The 20,119-nt window shown below is 40.5% G+C and overlaps 1 protein-coding gene across 1 annotated transcript in view; it reads left to right on the forward strand.

Moving 5' to 3' along the window:
- The window catches only part of TMEM131 (transmembrane protein 131), a 94,157-nt gene extending 74,480 nt beyond the window's left edge, over positions 1-19,677 (forward strand). The window contains exons 28-41 of the mRNA XM_068182694.1: positions 621-807; positions 1,882-2,067; positions 4,020-4,178; positions 4,762-5,357; positions 8,489-8,664; positions 9,481-9,608; positions 10,829-10,953; positions 11,101-11,259; positions 11,937-12,108; positions 12,428-12,549; positions 12,654-12,750; positions 13,834-13,931; positions 15,119-15,282; positions 18,666-19,677. Of these exons, the coding sequence (XP_068038795.1) occupies positions 621-807; positions 1,882-2,067; positions 4,020-4,178; positions 4,762-5,357; positions 8,489-8,664; positions 9,481-9,608; positions 10,829-10,953; positions 11,101-11,259; positions 11,937-12,108; positions 12,428-12,549; positions 12,654-12,750; positions 13,834-13,931; positions 15,119-15,282; positions 18,666-18,962 (2,666 nt within the window). The 3' untranslated portion in view covers positions 18,963-19,677. The remainder of the gene's footprint in view (positions 1-620; positions 808-1,881; positions 2,068-4,019; positions 4,179-4,761; positions 5,358-8,488; positions 8,665-9,480; positions 9,609-10,828; positions 10,954-11,100; positions 11,260-11,936; positions 12,109-12,427; positions 12,550-12,653; positions 12,751-13,833; positions 13,932-15,118; positions 15,283-18,665) is intronic.
- Positions 19,678-20,119: the final 442 nt, after the last annotated feature.

Raw genomic sequence — 20,119 nt, forward strand, 5'->3', positions numbered from 1 at the left:
AACTGATAAAAGACTTTTAGGTATATCTGGTATGAAAATCTGCTTTGCTACTTTGCAGTTTTCCAGGCATTTCTAAGTGCCATGTTAATTATTATCTGAGATTATTCTGCTTTTTGTGAGGGGTAAGAAAACTTGAAGTAAAGCTTAGTCATTGCCTTTTACCTGTTGTGGTTAGAGATTTTTTTTTTTGCTAATAAGATAAATGTAGCTAAGCCATGTATTTTTATTTTTAAGACGCATAAAAAAGAAACAAAAAAAAAAACCAAAAACAACAACATTTTATTTCTTCTTTTGCTGGGACTGTTCACAGAATACCACAACATTAGGCAGTAACATCAAAGAACTTCGCAGCTTAGGTGATTTCTTTGTAGGGCAGTCAGAGGTTAGGGGGTTTGTGTTTTTTCTGTGATGAGTTAGAGAGCTCTGGAATTGCACAAGTGCATTACCTTGACAGTGGTGGGAATCTGGCTGCAGAGATATGTTTCTACCAGTTAATTTCCATGGACCTTGCTAGTCTCCTTTCTGCTGTAATATTGACAGAACTCCATTCTGCTATAAAATATGAATAGAGTGAAGGATATCTGCTTAGCATAACACTAAGCACTGCTGTTTGTTTCTAGAAATGAAATATAAAGAACCGAATTTCACACTCAGAAGAACGTTTAAAGTGGAAAATACTGGGCAGCTGCAGATGAATGTGAAAACGATGGAAATCAGTGGCTACACATGTGAAGGATACGGATTTAAAGTAGTTAACTGTCAGGAATTTGCACTAAGTGCCAATGCCTCTAAAGACATTGTCATATTGTAAGTACTTTTTTTTACATCTAAATGGAGCCTTACAGTTGGAATTTTAATTTTGTTTCAGGGGAAAACTCTCTTGGTTAAATTCTGAGGGCTTTTTTCTGACGTTTTGAGTGTATAGGGATTTTGCACAATGTTATACAACTATGACATTTTTCTCTCTTCTTGCAAACACTATTTGTTTTTTTTTTTAATACCATGGTCTTGTGACTGACTATAGCATTACTCCTATTACTGTCCAATAATTATAACTTGCTGTGTTGGAATAATGTTACTATATGGGGTTATATAAATTTCCCTCATTTAGCTTGTGAATACACATGGGACCTAGACCTACATATGGTTTTGGTGCATTGCAGTATGTAGAAGAGAGCCTTCAGTCCAGGGATTTTTATTGTAATGCACAGTATTTTAGTCTTGAATATTTTTTCTGTTGCCTTAATGATAATGATTGTGTAGTTCTGTCATTTTTATTTATTAAAAAATCTCTGCACCAAACACTGATCTTTTAACAGGGCTTTGTTGTAAAGTTAACCATTCAGAAAATGGTATCTAAGAAGTTCAGAAGTTGCTTCTGGTCTGCAAGTGGATGTATGAAATATTGCTGCAGTGAAATAGTATTTCACTAGTATTTCTGCACATTCTTAGTTTGTGATGAGACTGTGATATAGTGGTAATGTTTTTGAAAAGTCAGGTTTGTGAATCAAAGGTGAAGTGTTTAAAAAATTTATGGCTCACACAGGAGTTGGTTCCATTACTTACCTGGACCTGCTGTTACATTTTTACTGCACTCATACCTTTTATTAACAGGAGTGGTAAAACATTATTTTCAGGTATTATAACTTCATACGGTTCTTCAGGAGTAATCTAGAATCAGATGTGTTAAGCATAGGTGTTAATGAACATAGTCAAACACATCTTGAAGTATTTGAAAGTTACACAAGTATTTTTAGGCTGTGTGGCAACTGATGGAGTTGAATTACAGGTTTTGTAATTTGTAATTTGAGTTATAAAAATTGCCTCAAACTTTTGTGCTGTTCATATGAAAAATTCTGATGTGCTTTATGTTGTTTCCAGGTTTACGCCAGATTTCACTGCTTCCAGAGTTATACGTGAATTAAAATTCATCACTGCAGGAGGCTCTGAATTTGTATTTATCTTGAATGCATCGCTTCCATATCACATGTTGGCAACATGTGCTGAAGCACTGCCCAGGCCCAACTGGGAACTGGCACTGTACATAATCATCTCAGGAATAATGAGGTTGTGTGTGTGTTTGTTCTTACTGCTGTACCAGCATGAGCTGCCACTGCTCAAATGTGGGTTACACAGAAGCACATGAGTATTCAGCACATGCTCTAATTGTTGTATAATAAAATAGGCTAAAAGGAGATCAAACTGATAAACACTCCTATAGATGGAGTGTGAACTGTTGAGGGCAAAGGAGTACCGACTTTCTGCTCAAACCAAGGACAAAATAATACACTTCTTGCTTGAACCTATTTCTTTAAGTGAGATACATACTCCTGTTAGCCCTGATAATCTGTAGGGGTTTTGATAAATAAGCCAAACTTGAAACATATTAGGTATTAAAGCACTGATAGCAGTGAATTCCTGTGGAAATGTAAGCATCCTTCTGGAGTATTGTGCTTCAGAGAGATATAAGGCAGTGACTGTAATGAGCTTAGCAGATGCCTTGGATGAATTTAACTGTGCTGCCACTTGTAATGTGACAGACAACTGGTGATACTAATAATGGGATTTCTGAGAACCTGAAGGACATTGTTTGCAACACTGCACACTCGCAGGTTATGTAGTAGGATATTAATGCACATTTTTCCTCAGCAAACAGACATGTGTTAATTATACCGTGTTGAATTATGAGTTGAAAATGCCACCATTTTCACAGTCTAACCTGTACCTATCTTTAGTTGAAATCCAGAGTTATAAACCCTATGTCCCTGCTCACCTCTTGGATGTGAGACACTTTACCCCACTGCTTTTGTGCAGAGAAAACCCTAGCATGGAAACTTATCAGTATGAGGTTTTACTTATCAGTAGCAACAAATGCTGTTTTTCTTAGTGTTAAGCTTACATCTTATTGTGAAATGTATTGGTGCTGTAGATGCCTTGAAGAAAAAGTGGTCTTTCTGTGTGCTGCAAATCCAAAGCATTATCATGTACATGTCATATTCCATTTTTTTCCCCCCCACAGTAAGTTACTGGCTCTTCCATTGTGCAGATGTTCACGTAGGCTATCTTTCGTTGTAGGGTTTAACAAAAGAAATAGAGAAGATAAAGTTACAACCCACTTAATTTTCTTTTTTGACTCTTCAGCACTTTCCTAAGTAATGCAGTGTTTAGTGAGGAAATGGCATTTTCCAAAGTAAGAGGAAAATTTCTGTTACTTAGGAAATTTTGTGTCGTCACTAGCACTGCTTTACTTAAAAGTGCTGAGTGAGTACTTATGTGGTTTCCTTTATATGTGCTAGAAATGTATAGGCTGAGTTTGGTTTTAATTCTTTGACAAAGTAATGTTTGTCAGTTCATAAGTGTAGTTTGCTTGGATAATTTTATATGTGCTGTATTTGTTAATTAGACTTTACAAAGAATAGGGAATACTAATCCCTTCCCTTACTATGTCTTTTTCTTAAAAATACAAAAATCCTTAACAGCAAACTAGCGAAGAGTCCTAATATATTTTATAATATTGCAAGATTCCTGTGCATAAACTGCTTTTAACTTTTAGGATGCCATCATGTATGTGTTTGGTAGCTGCCAGTAAAATAACTCTTCCATGTCACTGCAAAGCTATCCTTAATTTCTGGGAATGAACACTAGGAGTTTGTACAGTCTGTTTTTTAATTTGATAAGGTGATGTTTATTTTTACCTTCCCTAAACCACTGTTGCTTTGAATAGTTACATGCTTGTGGCTCCAGGTTTTGAAGTCCAACTTCTTTTCTTTTGGATTAATACACTTGGCAACTGCATGTCAGGCTTGCCTCTAGCTCCCATTCTCAGTACTGGTGATGTGCTTGTCATGCCAGTCTTGTGTATGTTATGTTTCTATCAGACAAAATTGTGATTTGGATGCAATTTTTAGTATTTTCAGTATAGGATACAAACTTTTTGTCCCGTGTGATTAGAGTCATTGATTTTTAAATGCTCAAAACTGAGAAATAAATCCTTAGATGACTACCTTTCTTCTCTGCAGTGTACTCTTTCTCTTGGTAATTGGAACAGCCTATCTAGAAGCTCAAGGAATTTGGGAGCCATTTAGAAGACGCTTGTCCTTTGAGGCCTCAAATCCTCCCTTTGATATGGGAAGACCACTTGATCTCAGGAGAATAGTTGGAATTTCATCTGACGGAAAGTAAGTAAATGTTTGGGCTTCTTGTGGTACTTTTGCCATTTATTTCTTTACTTCTTTAGTTATCAGATCAGTTAGAAAGTAATCCTGCTCTGTAGAACAGGCGAATGAATAAAGATATCTGCACAGTTGCTTGTAAAAAGGTGGCTTGGATGAAAAGATGAACTTTGTGATTGTGAGGAATATTCTTCTTTTGGGGAAAAGAAAAAGGAAGGAAAGAAAGAAATCCACCAAATAACAAACCCTGCCAAGTTTTCTGTTAATATTCTCAAAAATGAAATGTATAGATGCAAAAAACGGCAGGCCAGAAGTTCCTACCTTAGGTGTCGTTAAGATTGTCTCCTTTCAGTGTTCCCTCCATCATCTATATCAACAGTCACTTTACTGTGTTCTTGTTCCTGTGTACAGCAGGCGAGTGAACAGAAAATGGTGAAGGCTACTGACTTACCAAACCAGTTTTAGGCATTTTTGTTGGTTTTATGCCAAGGATAGCATAGTTTAAGGCTTCTTTTAGATACAGTGATTCTCTTTTCATGGTGAAGAATGGTAACATGGCAAAGTATGTTTAAACACGTTACTCTTCCAGCTTGAATACACTTGGATCGGATTCCAATCACAGTTCGTCCAGAGGAATTTATGGAGCAGGCAGTTCGTCTTCACGATCCGGTGCAGGGAATCATAAGCAATGCAATGCAACAGCACACCTTCACAGCAATAGAAATGCACCTGATGTTGAAAACATCAAATCCAAAACCAATTCAAGTATACCTAACAGGACTTCAGCACAAGCAGCTTCCATGCAGTCAGTAAACAGAACGGGCCCCTTTACCTTGGATTCAGGTGCCGCAGCTCAGACTCATGCCGCGGGCAAAAGAGCCAAGGGGACGAGGCAGAACCAGCAGGTGATGCAGCAGCAGGCACCAGCTTTGGCAGAGCAGCCCCTCCAGCAACCCCCAGCATCTGGGCCCCAGCAGCAAGAGCAGCAGACTGAAAGTGCTTTGCCACAGCTCCCGCTTCTCAGCCCGCCTCACAGTGAATGTGCCAGCAGCAGAAGGCACAGCTCGGAGGATTCAGATCTCACTGGGCTCATAGAAACTATGGAAAAAGACTTTGACCACCCAGAATCCCCTTCCCCCGATGTGTTTACAGAGCAGCCCCCATCTCCACTAGCAAAAAACAAAGGTAATACAATTCTGTTTTAATGGGACGATTCCCTGTGTAAACCACAGGACAAGGTTTAATCAGCTGTAAAGGTTATGTTTTCATAGCGTGGAAAGGGAGTGCTTCTCTGTGCCTCCGGGCCTGTGCTGTGTGCCTGTGTCTTGGACACTTCTGTTACCTTATGGCGGTGATGTTTGCTGTGCAGTGCGAACTTGTCACCCTTCCTGCAAAAATGGTGGCATGTTTTGATGAAAGCAGATGTGAATATCTAGACACTTAATTCTCTGAAAAAGAAAAATGCTTTTTGTTGCTACTCCTTTGGAGTATGGCATATGCCATATGCCATATGCCTTTGGAATGGCATATGTCCCTCCCACCTCCGTCATTTGGGGTTGGGGCTCAGGGTTGAGGAAGGGAAGAGGAAGTTGTCCTAGTGTATTGTGGAAAGGGAGGGAGGGAAGAGAGGGAGAGATGGGTAAATAGCCCCTGTGGTATTGTTTGGGAATGGAATTCTTCATGCCCAGACTTGCAGCTGTAGAAAATCCTTAATGTCAGGTGGCCAGCAAATTAATATAAGGCACCTGTGTCTATACATTACATTCATTTTTGGAAGAGGCTAGAGTTGAGTTGGACTTGTTTATCCATCTTTCCAGTTGTGTAGTGCTTAAAATAATGAATTGAATTTCATACATTAGATATGTTTAGACTTTTGAAATTGTGTCAGTTATTGCCTTCTTACGAACACTTCTTGAAGTAGGATTCCTAATTATGATTTTTGCATTAGGAATGTAAATTGCATCCCAGAGTTATGTGATTATTTAGTGTTAATATGTTTATTTCTAAACAGTTTTTCACTTTTTGCTACCAGCACTTGTACAGAAATGGCACTGATACCGTGTTGCTTATTAGAGATAAAGTTAAGAAAAGGAATCATGGGAAGGCATATAAACACTGCAATATCTGTAAGACTGTGCCTCACCAAAGACAAAGGCATCACTCTCTTAGGTGGTAATGAGCAGAAAGTTCGTAATTAGTTCAGAGTGGATGTTAGGATGTGTTTGGACTTTCAAAGTGGAGACTGAAGTGGTGAGAGGTTTTGCTGTCTCACTGAAATATACTACTCTGTTTCTGGGCTGTTATGTCTTTAGCTTTCACAGTGGAAGGTGGTTGGGAGAATTAAGAGAACTGCCATTGATTTGTCCGATATTCATTCCATAAAGGCTAAATAGTACTCCTGAAGGTGATGTGATGGTAGGGAGGTTTCATGGATGGTGTCTATAATGGCAAACAGTGCAATGTTGGAGCTCTGGAAAGCAACGTGTCTGGTAGTGAGGATGCAGCATTCTCATGGGTTACATATGAGCGTACATGGGTGTGCAGTGGACTGATCCAGTCCATGTACTGAATGCCTGGAAGCACTTTGGAGTGCATCTTCCATTTCTAGCTCCTCATAAGAAGGAAGCAGCTCTTGCACTTGAGAGCTTTTTGTGATGCAGCCGCACGTGGTATGTGGAGATCACCGTTTGATTTCAAAAGCATATTCCCACTCCAGATAACATAGTGTGCCCATTTCCATTTGTCCTCTTTAAAATGTAAAAACGTGAAACCACAGGGAAAGTTCCATAATCTGTCTGCACCTACATACACACATGGGTGTTTGTCTTTAGATAAGTATCTAGAGCTAATCACAAACTTTTGCACAAGCAGCAGCTTCTGGACTAAAACTGTCTGTCATAAGACCCTGTGCAGAATTGCTGTCTTATATCGTCTTCTGTTTCAGCTTCCTAATACTTGGATCCTAGCAGACTGCGGTCGAGGCTGCGTTAGATTTTTGTTAAACAGCTGCTTTATGTTACATTTTAATATCATGATAACATTTTACATAGATTTTCTAATTATGGACGTTCAACTGTTTAGCAGTGCTGAATGTAGACTACATTTCAAGCAAATTTTTGAATGAGGCCTTCTGAGGCCCAGCCAAAATGCCCCCAATATGATGGAAGCCAACCTTGAAAAAATGTTCATAGGAAGATCTACTTGTATTTACATATCTATTTGCATTCACACTAAAAAGAGTATTTTTATCTCCAGTATTTTGTTGTCTTAGATACTGAAAACACTTATGTCTTAAAAAACAAAGTTTGAAGGCGCTGATATGTATCTGGTATTCGCCAAAATACTGAAGGCAAATTTCTGGTTTGGTACAAACTTTACCATTTTGCCAAATGAAATACAGCAGCTGTCATGGTGCTTCCAGTCTCAATTCCAGCTTGAGCTAGTACAAATTCCGGAAGAGTCAGAATCCACTTATTCAGCACAGGTTACTCGAGTCTTTATCTGAGTGAACAATTAAATCCATCCAGGAGGCTGTATGCAGGCACTGTGTGGCTCATAAATGAGAGTGCCTATTTTGAAGAGTAGTATCTTAGAAGGATCCTATGAGTAAAGGCACATACTACAGTTAGTAAGACACAAAACTGTTGTGAAAGCTCAAATCCTGTGAGAGTACAGCAGGCAGTGGTAAGCTTATGAAGACTGCACACACACATGCACATTTGCTTTGTATTGAGGATAGTCCACTCTGAAGGAATAAAATATGTCAGGAGGAGAAAGTATACTTGGGTGTGAGATTTTCAGGTTTTGGTCATTTGAGTTTTTTACCTCTTTGACAGACAAATACTGTTAGTGATTTTTCTCATCCACATTGGTCTTATTTCAAGTTGTTCTATGTTTTGTTGGGTTTTTTTCCAACTGGCAAGCATGCTGATCATTTCTGTTCTTCATTTGTTTGGATGATAGAGCTTTTGCCATCTTCAGAAATGTATGTTTAATGTTATGTGGTTAAACTGTCAAATTGGAGTCTGTGGTGTTTAAAAGGAATGCCAGGAGCAGAGCAGAAAGGAATTATAGGTAACCAGGTGCCCACATCCATGGAGAGGCAATGGGGACACAGCTGAGGAGCATAAATGTGGTGGTCATTAGGGTTCTTCTTTTGCGCTCACATTTGGTGCAAAGGGGCAAAAGTGGTTGGTGTGTCATAACAGGCAACAAGTTTCAGAGGCTTAATCACATGGGATAGCCTCCGAAATGAAGGGAGCTCACCTGTCTCTGAGCACTGCTGCTGAGCATCTGAGGCATCCTTATCTTTCTAGGAAAAGGGAAAACGATTCAGCGCAAGACTAAGCCACAGAAGAAGCGGGAAGAAAAGGACAGAAGAGGGAAAGGAAAGCAACAGGAGGATGAGCTGAAGGATTCCTTGGCAGATGATGACAGTTCTTCAACCACAACAGAAACCTCCAACCCAGATACAGAACCACTTCTCAAAGAGGTACGGCACTGCTGAGAAATGGTGGTAACTTGTCAGCACGTAGTTAACTTAATTACCTTATACAATTCCTCTGCCTTTACTTAACTTAGCTCACATGCTCCAAGGTAATAAACTAATGTCTACAGTTTGTGTAGTGGTTGGGTTGTCATAAATACTTTGTCATGAAGCAAACTCTGACAAACAAAAGAGAGGTAATACCCATGGGAAGGAAACCAATCCTAAACTTTGATATCCTTAATTTGAACTTTGTAGAAGACAAGTGTTATAACTGTGGGAAAAAAGAAATCCACGGGATATATTTTAAAGGTTACAGTTTAGTAAGTTGTCACTTGAAAATTACTGTTGATTTTTTCAGGATGGCTATTTGAGAATATACTTGTATTTAGAAAGTCTTAGAAGTGTGGTTAAAGAAAATAATGAATTGAATGGTGAAGTTGCTCATATTATTTGCTTTGTTGAAGAGTCTATTTTAGGTGGCCTGGACAGCACGCAGCAGATGCAGTAAAGGTCTCAATACAGAGCTAACATCATGTTAAATAGACTCAGAGGCCGTGGCCAGGGGAGCTGTGCATTTGCAAACAAGAAATTTGCTTGAAGATAAATTAATTTTTTATTTCCATTTCGGCTTCTCTAAATAGAAAAAATAGAAACCATATAGGCAAACTCGTTAAGTCATGAAAAAAGACTTTCGATACTGCAAAAATGCTTGTGTTTTCCAACAGCATTCTTTCCTCTGCCCTCTTTTTTCACATGTGTTCTGATGCAAGAGGGACTTCGCTTTTCATGATTATTAATGTGTCATTATGTCTTTTATAGGAACCTGAGAAACAAAAGGGAAAAGTTATAGCAGAAAAACCTGAAAATGAAATAGTCCCAGTAAAACAGAAAACCAAAAAAGTGCTTACAAGTATCAAGAAAGAAATCCCTGTAGATGTGAAAACCAGGTAAGCATAATGAAGGCTGTTTAGTAGGGAAAGTATCATGTTTAAAGGGAAAATGGATTGATAAAAATACCTGTATTTGATTGTTGTAGCTGCCAGTTTGGCAATCGCCAACAGCAGGTACCTTTAAGCAGCTTCCTTCTACATTCTTCCTTCCTGATGTCAGGGAATATCTGAAGCTTGCAAATAATAAATTACTTAATGGAAACACAGCACATAAGTAAGAGCTAAATCCAGTGATGAAAATCAGGCGAAGTGATGTTAAGGTTTTTATAACAGGTATTGCATACCAAAAGTGGGGTTCATGATTCTAGGGGCAGCACACTGAGCCAGCATTAATGTGAGTGCCTTTAGCTGCCCTTGAGAAACTGCAGCCTCAGTTTCCTTTTTCATATCAGTAAGGTCAGTCCTGGATACTTTATTAAAGAGGCTGCTGCCACTGCCAGTCCCTGTCCCTTACTGACATGTGCTTGATTGCAGAGCATACATGGGGGAAACATGAAGAATCGTAGTCTAAGACTAGTTCATTCCAAAATAGTATTGTGAAATCAGCTTGGTATCCAAGTGCCACAAAAGTAAACATTACTAAATGGAGCTATGGTGTATCAGCTGTGTTTTTCCTGCTGTAATTAATGGCAGACTGAGTTTATAGTTAGAAGAAATTAATGTTCTTTAAAATGTTTCTGAAAACATTGCCTGGCAAAGTCTCCTCCTTATTTATTCTTGCAGTTATGTACTTTGCTTTCTCTTATAACTCAAAAGTTCATTACGTGTGACAGTTTTCAAAGGCCACAATGACAGCTAGCTTGGAATTCTTCTGCAAGAAATGGGAGAGACAGAATCAAATACCTGGAGAAAAAGAGCAATATACAGCAAATTTAATTCGGTGCTGCATTTGAGTAGATTTATGTTATTGATTAAAAAACAATCCTGTACATTTAGGGCAATAGCATATTAGGAGCATGGGATCTGAAAGGGGTGTGTAGGGATAGAGGAGAAAAAGGACATCTGCCATTTCTTGTTGCTCTGTATAATCAAATGGGTTTTGTGATCCTGGAGCCCCAGGGTGAAAGCTGCTTCTGGAATGTGAGTGAGCCTTGTACAATGTGTGGAGCAGTGTGGGTCATATATAAATGTGTATGTGTGTATATATATATGTGTGTGTAAGTGCTTTTCAGTACTTCTGAAAGAGCTTTGAAATAAAAGAATTTGTTTTCTTTTAGTCCCTTGGAATTGTCTTATACTCCCCCACTGGAAAACAAGCAGCGCAAAACCTTTCCATCCAAGATCTCTACACCACACCTTTTGTCGAGTAGCTCTAAATCAAGAAATCTCCCCAAAACAAGAGGTAGTGTGAGGCTGTTTTTTGTAAATAACTCAAGAGTTTTATATCATTGTCTCTAACCCCTCTTGAGTGCTTAATTCTAAGTCTGGTGTGAGAAGAAAGCTATTCAGTTTATTACCCACACACTTGGTTTTATTTTTGTTTTAATAGGTCCAAGCAGTAAATTAATGGAGAACAGGCCATCAGTATTAGCAAAATTTCTTCCCAGTGGTTCTGCACAGGAACTAGGAAACACCAGCAGCTCAGAAGGGGAAAAGGATTCTCCACCACCAGAGTGGGACTCTGTGCCTCTCCACAAAGCTGGCAGCTGTAAGTAATCACTAGACAATGGCAGAATGAGTGTTCTGCAATTAATATCTGTAGTTAGCCTTGATCTGTTTATAGATCTTCCTGTCTCCTCATCACTGCATAGCTGAGCTCCATTTTTCTGCTGTAGGCCCCATATTGGTAGCATCTGGTATGATTTGGGAGGTTTGAAAATGGCGTGGGCAGAACGTGGGTCACTCCACAGCTCTCCAGTGATGAACAGGATTCAGAAACTGCTGGAGAAATTGAGAAAATGAGAATTACTGCTCAAAAAATTTGTATTTCCTACAGTAAATGGGATTTTGCTTGGTCAGGTCTGCTCCAGCCAAATTTGGAACTAATTAGATTATTTGTCCTTGAGAGGGAACACTAAAAACACCTTAATGCAATGGTTAGCTTGGGACACTGTTAAAATTTTTGTGGTAGCATTGTAAATCCCTCGTGTGAGAACCAACTCACCCCCTCCTGGTTGTTTGTGTTGCAAATCAGTCTCTCTGAAAATAAACAGCAGACCTGAATAACCATAGGTGAACACAGAGAAGGAGCTGCTGCTTCCATCACTGGGAGCAAACAGCCTTTCTCATAACTCCTCCATTTGAACAGAAGGGATAGCAGAAGTTCCAGAAGCCTTTGCTATAATGTAAATACTACAGGAAGGTATTTTGTGTTTCTCTTTTTAGCCACAGACAACCTCTATAAGCTCTCTCTGCAAACCCTGAACGCAGACGCTTTCCTGAAGCAGCGGCAGCCCTCTCCAACACCCGCCTCTCCGTCCCCCCCTCCTCCCACGTCCTTTGCTTTCGGGCCACGAGGAGGCACTTACAGCAGCATCGTCAACAGCAGCTGCAGCAAGTGAGTCCAGATCCTCCCTCCTACTGATTTCCCAGGCACTGAGCACTTGTGGAACTGTGCTTCACAGGGGCCACCTCCCTGCTCTCAGACCCATTTCCTCTTCCCACGGAAACTGCTTTTCTGCACATACACCGTTGTGCGTATCTTGCCTTGCTGTACGACATGGTAGATCGGAAAAAATGTGCAATTACATGAAACTGTTGAGGTGTTACAGCATTTTTTGAATGCTAGCTTAAATTGCTGCTTTTTAAATCAAACTGCTGAAGTCCAAAATCTTACTCTATTTTACCCTATTTTTTTGGTTTCTTTCTCATTTTAGTGAAGCAAAAAACAAGCAGCCTAATGGTACCAAACATAAGCTGGCAAAGGCAGCTTCTCTTCCAGGCAGGAATGGAAACCCCACTTTTGCTGCTGTAGCTGCAGGTTATGACAAAAGTCCAGGTACTAGAACCAGTTTGGAGTTCTTATTAATTGCAAATATTTCCTGAATATTGTTTTTTTGCCAGAGTTTATTTTACTCATTTTTTACATACATATTCTCGCAGGTGGCAGTGGTTTACCAAAGGTTTCTCCAAGCAAGACAGATGTTTCCAGCAATATCAGCATTTCCCACACAGTTGTTGACAGTGATGGCTCTGACAGGTAATTTTATATTCTCTAAGCAAATACCTGGACCCCTAGAAAAGAAGATTGAGCCGTTAATGGTATTTTGAAGGGAGTGGCAGAATTCATTCTGGTTAGGTTTTTATAAACTGTTTTTAAAGTCTAGGCACATCATCTCTCACCTTGCAGAAAAGTTTAGGAGTTGCAAGTGACTCAAAAGTAGAGAGAAAGATGTTCTGGATGTGATGGGAGCTTTTTCCTCCTCATTCCAAGTAACTCAACATTCTGTTCCTGGGCACCCACACAAGGAGAAATCAGCTCAGCTCTCTCAGTGCTGAGGAGTGTGTACCAAGGTCACTGGAAGGGTCACAGGCAGAGCACCTTGCTGTACAGCAATGCCTTTCAGTCCCGTTTTAACAGAGACCAGACCTGTCCGTGGGCTTCGTGCTTTCAGCAGGAGCAGGACAGAGCTGCACTCAGTCACATTCCCTGAGGTACATGGCTTTTCTGACATTTTGGCCGTTGTAAAAAGCAGTAACCTTTCTGGAATAAGAGAGAGACTTGAATTCAAGTTTCCATATGCAAAGGAATTGCTTTCTGAGTGAGGTTAGTGCATTGGAGTGTTTGTTTTGGTGGATGTTTAGCACCGGTTCCAGTTAACACGTTGTTACTTTTAAGAAGCTTGTCCATGGGTATATTTGTATCCTTTCCAAGTCACTGTAATTTTATCTGCTTAAGAAAAAAACTGTACTATGCCTTGGACTCCATGAGTGTTCTGAAGAACTGATCAAAAGAGCTACTCTCATGTTTGTTTGATACTCATTCTACAGATCAAAGAGCACTGTCTATATTATTGTGTTACTCCAAGGTGGGTGTATACTCAGGAAAACGTATATCACCAAAATCTATTGTTAAAACAAAACAAAACTGATTTCCTAACTCTTGATCACCATTAAATATTTATTTAGTTTATGTTTAACTATATATGTTTTATATAGATTAAATAGAACAGCTAAACATATATACACACATACATTTGTATATAGATCAGTAAGTTAATATTGTCCATAGTACTGTGTTAATAAGTAGTGTATTGCCTTCCTGTTCCTCCATAAAATGTAGTTCGGGTTTGTGGAGTCCTATCAGCAATCCCAGCAGTCCTGATTTCACACCTCTCAACTCCTTCTCTGCATTTGGACACTCTTTTAACTTAACTGGAGGTGAGTTTTCCTGTTCAAATATTTTTTCATATTCAAATACAGGTAGAGAAATGTTGTGTCTTCATTCCACTGATCTAAATACAGACAGTGTTTCCATCCTCACTCCTAAAAAGGAAGACTATGTAGGAGCACTTGTTAAAAATTTGGTGTTGTATTCTGAGTTTCACTCCAGAGAAACTTAGTGAAATCTCAGAGAGCTGTTTGGGCTGAGAATGCTTGGGTTTGGAATTTCTCTGTTGCAATGAAATTTCTGCCTTTTGGGGGTTATTTCCTTAGTCTTCTTCCTCTCCATCCCTCCCCCAAAGCTTTACTGTAGGTCCCACAAATGTGCCAGTAGGCCTGCAGTTTCCTGAGCGTAAACACCTGCTTAAAACCATGGCTCTGTTAAGTGAGGCAGTGGCCCAGCCCTCGCGTTGCTTTCCTCTTCTGTGTTCCTGCAGTGTTTGTATAGCTGCACAATGAACTGGTGCATACTAAACCCAGCAGTTCATTAATGTGTTTCAATATTTGGGTAAATTTCCATAAATGTAATAGAGGTGGCCAGGCATTGAGATCGCAGGGCGTGGATGCTCTGTGTACTTGGGCACGTGTGGTGTGTTTTGAGGCGGCTGAAAAGATGATAAGCAAAGTAAACTTTGGATGTGGCATCGGTGTGTGCTGAAAAAATGCTATTTACTGCAACAGTTTGATGTCTGTTGGAAATGTAAACAGTGGCAGCTGCTGCTGTGGGGTTCTTCTTCATCAGCAACACTTGGCACCCGTGGCTCTGAGGGCACCAGTAAAAGGCCTGGGGTCAGTTCTGTGTGTCCCTTTTCCTTCTCACAGCAGAGATGGAGCTGGGGCACTCCCAGTGCTGCCTCTTACCAGGAGTCACCTGGGAAGGGAGTGCTGCAAGGCAAATGAGTACTGCAGTCACAGAGACCTGCCAGGACTCTGGGTGCTGCTGTGCCTGGGCTGGACTGAATCACCCACAGCAAGGGTTCAACTCTTTCCCCACTATAGCCATGACAAACTTTGTGGCCCTGTCTGATGCTGGTCACGAGATGAGATTTGTGTTACTCTGTGACGTCTTCTAATATCACTGCAGCAGGACCAGCTAGAAAAATATGGGAAATAACAGTGAAAAGTATTGTTCTTGGAAAAAGAGGAAGAGTAATGTACTCATTTTTATTTCATTTTATTTTTAGAGGTTTTTAGCAAGCTTGGTTTAGCTCGATCTGCTTATGGGCAGGATGTTCAGAGAAACTGGAATGAATTCAATAATGTTCCATCATCCATCTGGGATCCTTCAGCTACAGATTCGGTACCCTCCTGGCCAACAAGCTCCAGTTCCCCAACTCACACAACTGCAGTAAGTATTCAGTCCATCCAAATACAATGGTTGATTACTGTTACCAACCTGTTCTGCATGTGCCATCTAGTTTAATTCAGAGGAATTGGGGATGAAAAGAAATTAACTGAAGAATAAAAGGAGAGGTGACTTGCGTATATTCATCTTGGTGTATTAAGTTGACATGGCTGTTGGACAAAGAGTTATTAGTCTCCTCACTTGTAAATGATGAATCCATGTACATGCTTCCCATAAAAATATTTTTCACAAGAGCACCTTGCAGCTCTTACAAAAGTGTGTTCTGCTCCCACATCCTTCAGGTTTGCTCCTGTGCCATGGCTGGACACTGCATATGTTGCTTCAGGTTTCATGGACAGTTGCAAAATAAGCAATATGATAACTTCCACACATCGATTCTGCTTTTGAATCCAGTATTGCACCTGTTTGTAAATTAACAAAAGGTCCCAGCAAAAACTATGTAAAATACCTTGAATATATTCTTTTCAGTTTAGGAAAAACACTAAAGGACTGAACACAAGGCGAAGTCTTTAAGACTGCTTATTTTGATGAAGATTTTGAGTACAGAAAAAGAAAAAAAAAAAGAAAAAAAGAAAAACCCCAACTTGATAGATTGTAGTGCTGCACTGTCATCCTTGTGTCAGACTAGAACTTATGCTGCAACAGCTGTCTTCACTGCCAGCTGAAATCCTTCTTCATGTTGACTTCTGAAAATGTTTTTGTAGTGAGTAAGAAGTAGTGTTTACTTCACCTGAGAGCAGTTCAGATGGAGTGGGGGAAGGCAGGGACAGGGGAAGCCAAAGAAGGTCACACAGCTTCTTACAGACACAGGCTTGCATATCCCACCCTTGTCATGTGGTTACAACCAGAGCTGGAACCTCACTGAAACTGTGTAAGGAAAGATGCTTGGATTTTGGTCACATGGAGGGCAGGTTTCTCAGCATTTTATAGAGGGAGGGCTTGAGGACAACCAGAACAAGCTGTCTAGCTCTTACCTTGTATTTCCTAGCTGCTTCTAAAAAATATTTAGAAGTGTTCTTCAGGAAGCATCAAGATGGAAGCCAGACAAATGGTATAGAAGTGTCAGGTACTCCATTTAAGTGCTTTGATTTTGAAGGAGATATTTTAGGAGCTTACTCAAGGAGAAGATCACATAATAAACAAGAAGCAAGCAGCAAACTGACTGAAATACTCAAAGCTATTGTAAATGTTAGGGGTATTTTCAAGTGCTTATGGCAAGCCAGAACAGGAAAGCTTGGCTTTTCCTGTTACTGAACCTCCTTGCTCTAGGTGCCTGATAAGAGAGCAGGTACCAGGCCAGGGCCCTGCCCTTCCTCTGTTCTGGGACAAGAGCCAAAGCCATTGTGGCAAACACCACTTAGGCACTGGCTCCGGTGTTACCCTTTTTCTAGGAAGGTTTCTGGAGAGTTGATTTTGGTTGTTCTCCTTCCTTATTCCTCTTGCTGTCTCTTTGTATGCCCAACTCTGCTTCTGTGCTAAGTAGCATTTGCCTCCTGGATCCCATCTCCCCTCAGCCTTGCTGCCTTGCTGGTACTTCTCCCTAGGTTTCTTTCTAACCACATTCTCCTACTCCCCGTTTCTCTGTTACTCTGTTGTAGTTCTTCCTGACAGCCACTTTGTACCTCCTTCCACCAGCCTTGAAAGGGCATAGCAGGTGCTTTTGTCTGCTGCTCCTTTCCTGATTGCTTCTGATTTATGAGCAAGTGCCTTTCTGTCATGATCTCCCAAACACTTTTGGGACCAGGAGGAACAAATAGTTCCTGCCTTTTGCCTGCAGCAGGAAACAGGGTGGAGTTTTAGTGTGTTAGGGTAGGTTCCCGAGCAGCAGAGGGAGTATTTTGTGCTGTAGGCTTAGTAGTCTAATGCCAGTATAGCTTAAATATAACGATTTATTTATGTGACAGTAACACACTGTGACCCTGGTCTGGCTCAGTTTCTCAGTGACATCTTAGAGTCCTGATGTTGTTGGCCTGCTTAACCCCCAAGTAATGCTCAGAACTCCTGTCCAGCCCTTGGTAGCACATTTTGTGTTGTGGTAGCATCCAGCCAGTTTCAAGTATGATTAGGCTGAGCCTGTCTTCTTCATTCCAGAGCAGAGAATAAAACCCTAAAAGGAAGACATTTTCAGATTCTACCTTGTTTTCTTTCCTAAAGGGATTTTTATTTAAATCTTCAGATGCAGGGTGCACTGATACTGGTTAACCCTTAGTGTGTGTTATCTAAGGGCAGAGATCTTGGGAAGGGGTGCCCTATCTCCAGCCACTAAATCCAAACACAAGGAGGCTTGTACTTAACAGCACTTTCTCAACAAGTCTGCTGCTTTTTGTGTGTATCAAATTTCCAGTGTATTTGGAAATTGAATTTACAGCATATGTACATTAAATCTGTTGACACTGGATTATGTAGTGCCAGAAGCCTACATGTAGCAAGTTCTGTGCTAATATTAGCAGAAAGTTATGCTAACCTTTCTCGTCTTCACCTTTGGCTGCTTCCTGGTATCACTTTCCACCACACCACGGGTCAGGTTCTTCTGCTTGCTGTTTGCTACTCTTTGGGCTTTAGTAGAATACAGTTGACAGAACCTGGGCCTTGTGTTCCTGCATATATTCTCTAGGCTTGCTGTATCTGTCCTGTATATCTCAGATGCATTTGTGATGTGCTGGAACTCACCTGCATCTGCACCATGACCATTTGTCAGAGACTTCCAAGTGTCTTGGAGCCAGGACAGATTTCATGGTATTCAGTGATAAATGGCCAGTTCTCCTATCCCCTCTCCCTTCATCTGAAGAAATTCTCGATGGGCAAAAAGTACATACTGGGAATATGGAATAGGTACAGTGGGACTGAACACAAGTAGATTCATCCAAAACAGGCAAGGTCTTACTACAGGACAATAAATTTGCAAACAGCAAAAAAGATGAAGAAAGGACTTTGCTGTTATCTTCCATTGCAACTTGAATTTTTTGGTTTTTTTTGAGATTTAAACCGTGTTTACCTACCTTATTCTAACTAGTTTGTTTAAGTGTAAGTGTTCTGGCCCTTGTGTGTTGAATACTCATAGTGCTTAAATTAGCTCTGGTATGGGGACGTCTCAGCTGCAATGAGAGCAGCTCGAAAGCTGTAACGCGACTGCTCCCTGCAGCCCCTGCAGCTCCCGGAGCATCCGGCTGCAGGAGCAGTGTGGCTCCTCTGGGCAAGCTCTTGTAAAGGCAGGTCAGAGCTCTGTGTTGCAGTGAGCATGGAAGGGGTTCCAGAGCAGGCTTCTTGATGCTGCTGCTCAGATACTTTTCTTCTGGGGGGCTGTAAACAAGGTGGAAATTGAGGCTTACCAAACCGCCACTTACCTTGCTCTGTCTTTACTGCAGTCAATCCTGGGCAACCCCAGTGGCCTGTGGTCCACCACTCCATTCAGCAGTTCCATTTGGTCAAGTAATCTCAACAGTGGCCTTCCCTTCACCACTCCAGCAAACACCTTGTCAGGCATTGATCTCATGGGGAGTGAAAACTCTGCCGCTGCTCCGCCGCCACCCGCTGCTGCCACCGTTGCCAATCCTGCTGAAGACATGGGACAGACCTATAATCCTTGGAGAATTTGGAGCCCCACGATTGGAAGAAGAAGTTCAGATCCTTGGTCAAATTCACACTATCCTCATGAAAACTAAAGCAAAAAGAAAGAACTCGTATCCTGGTCATGATACAATTCTGAGTGCAAATTTTTGAAACCTCATTTTCAGGCCATTGCTTCCCCCAGCCCCACCCCCCCATCAGTCATGCTTTCATCACTCGCTCCTTTTTAAAGTCTGTCCTGCGATATGGTAGTGTGAGATTGCAGATAAGCTTGGAATGTCTGGGTGTGGTCACAAATCCCAACTATGGCTAAAGCCTGTAAATATGAACAGTTTCACTGGTTTCATATTTTACCATCTGCCGTCTTTATTTAGGAAACAATTTGAACTCTAAAATGGTCCTGGCATGCAACACTTTCATGAAAAGTTTGGGTTTTTAAATTTTTTCCAGTGTTATCCTCCAAGTTCTAATTTAAAATCAAAAGGCACTTTGTGCTAAAATGCAGAGTATTTTTTTAAAATAAGGTTGTCTTTGTTAACACAGGTTGTAAGAATGTAAAAAAGGAAAAAAACCAACAAAAAATACCAACAAAACCAACATAAAACCTTAAGAGCAAAGTGGCTGAATGTAAGAGCATTCTGTTGAGACTGTAATACACTTTATGCTGTTTGTACATTTGTAAACCTGAATGCATTTTTAAGTTGAAGTGAAATGCACACAGCCAAGACTTGTGCAAGAAACAAGATACCATGTGCATTTCTTACAGATACAACTTTGGGTTGTACTTTAAAATAAATACGCTTTTTTCAAGATTTGTCTGCTGTAGTTCTGTTCCCTATGCATTTTCTGAACTTGTGTGTTCATGACTCCACCTGGCACACAGTCTTTGTGCCAAAATCTGCTGCACACAGAGCCTGTGTTACCAGAAACTTCACTGCAGATGAAACCTGGCTTCTCAACAGCATGGGTTTGTATTGCAGCAGAGAATAGAAACTGTTTTCAAGGGTTATGCAGTGCCACCCACTAGAAAATTCACTGGGTAGCAAACAGCTGGAAAAATATCTACATTCTTGAGTTTCCAGGTATCAGGCATAAGAGCAGGTGCTGTTTATGCTACACCCATACCTTTGTAACAGTGTTCTTGCATGGGTCTGAACAAGAATGTTACTATTCTTAGAAAATGATTTATCTGTCCCTGTAAGGTGCCTGTTTCCATTCATTAACAGTAAGGCAAGCCCCAGTGACTGCATAT

The sequence above is a fragment of the Anomalospiza imberbis genome, chromosome 2 (genome assembly GCF_031753505.1).
Source record: "Anomalospiza imberbis isolate Cuckoo-Finch-1a 21T00152 chromosome 2, ASM3175350v1, whole genome shotgun sequence".
NCBI classification, from domain to species: domain Eukaryota; kingdom Metazoa; phylum Chordata; class Aves; order Passeriformes; family Viduidae; genus Anomalospiza; species Anomalospiza imberbis.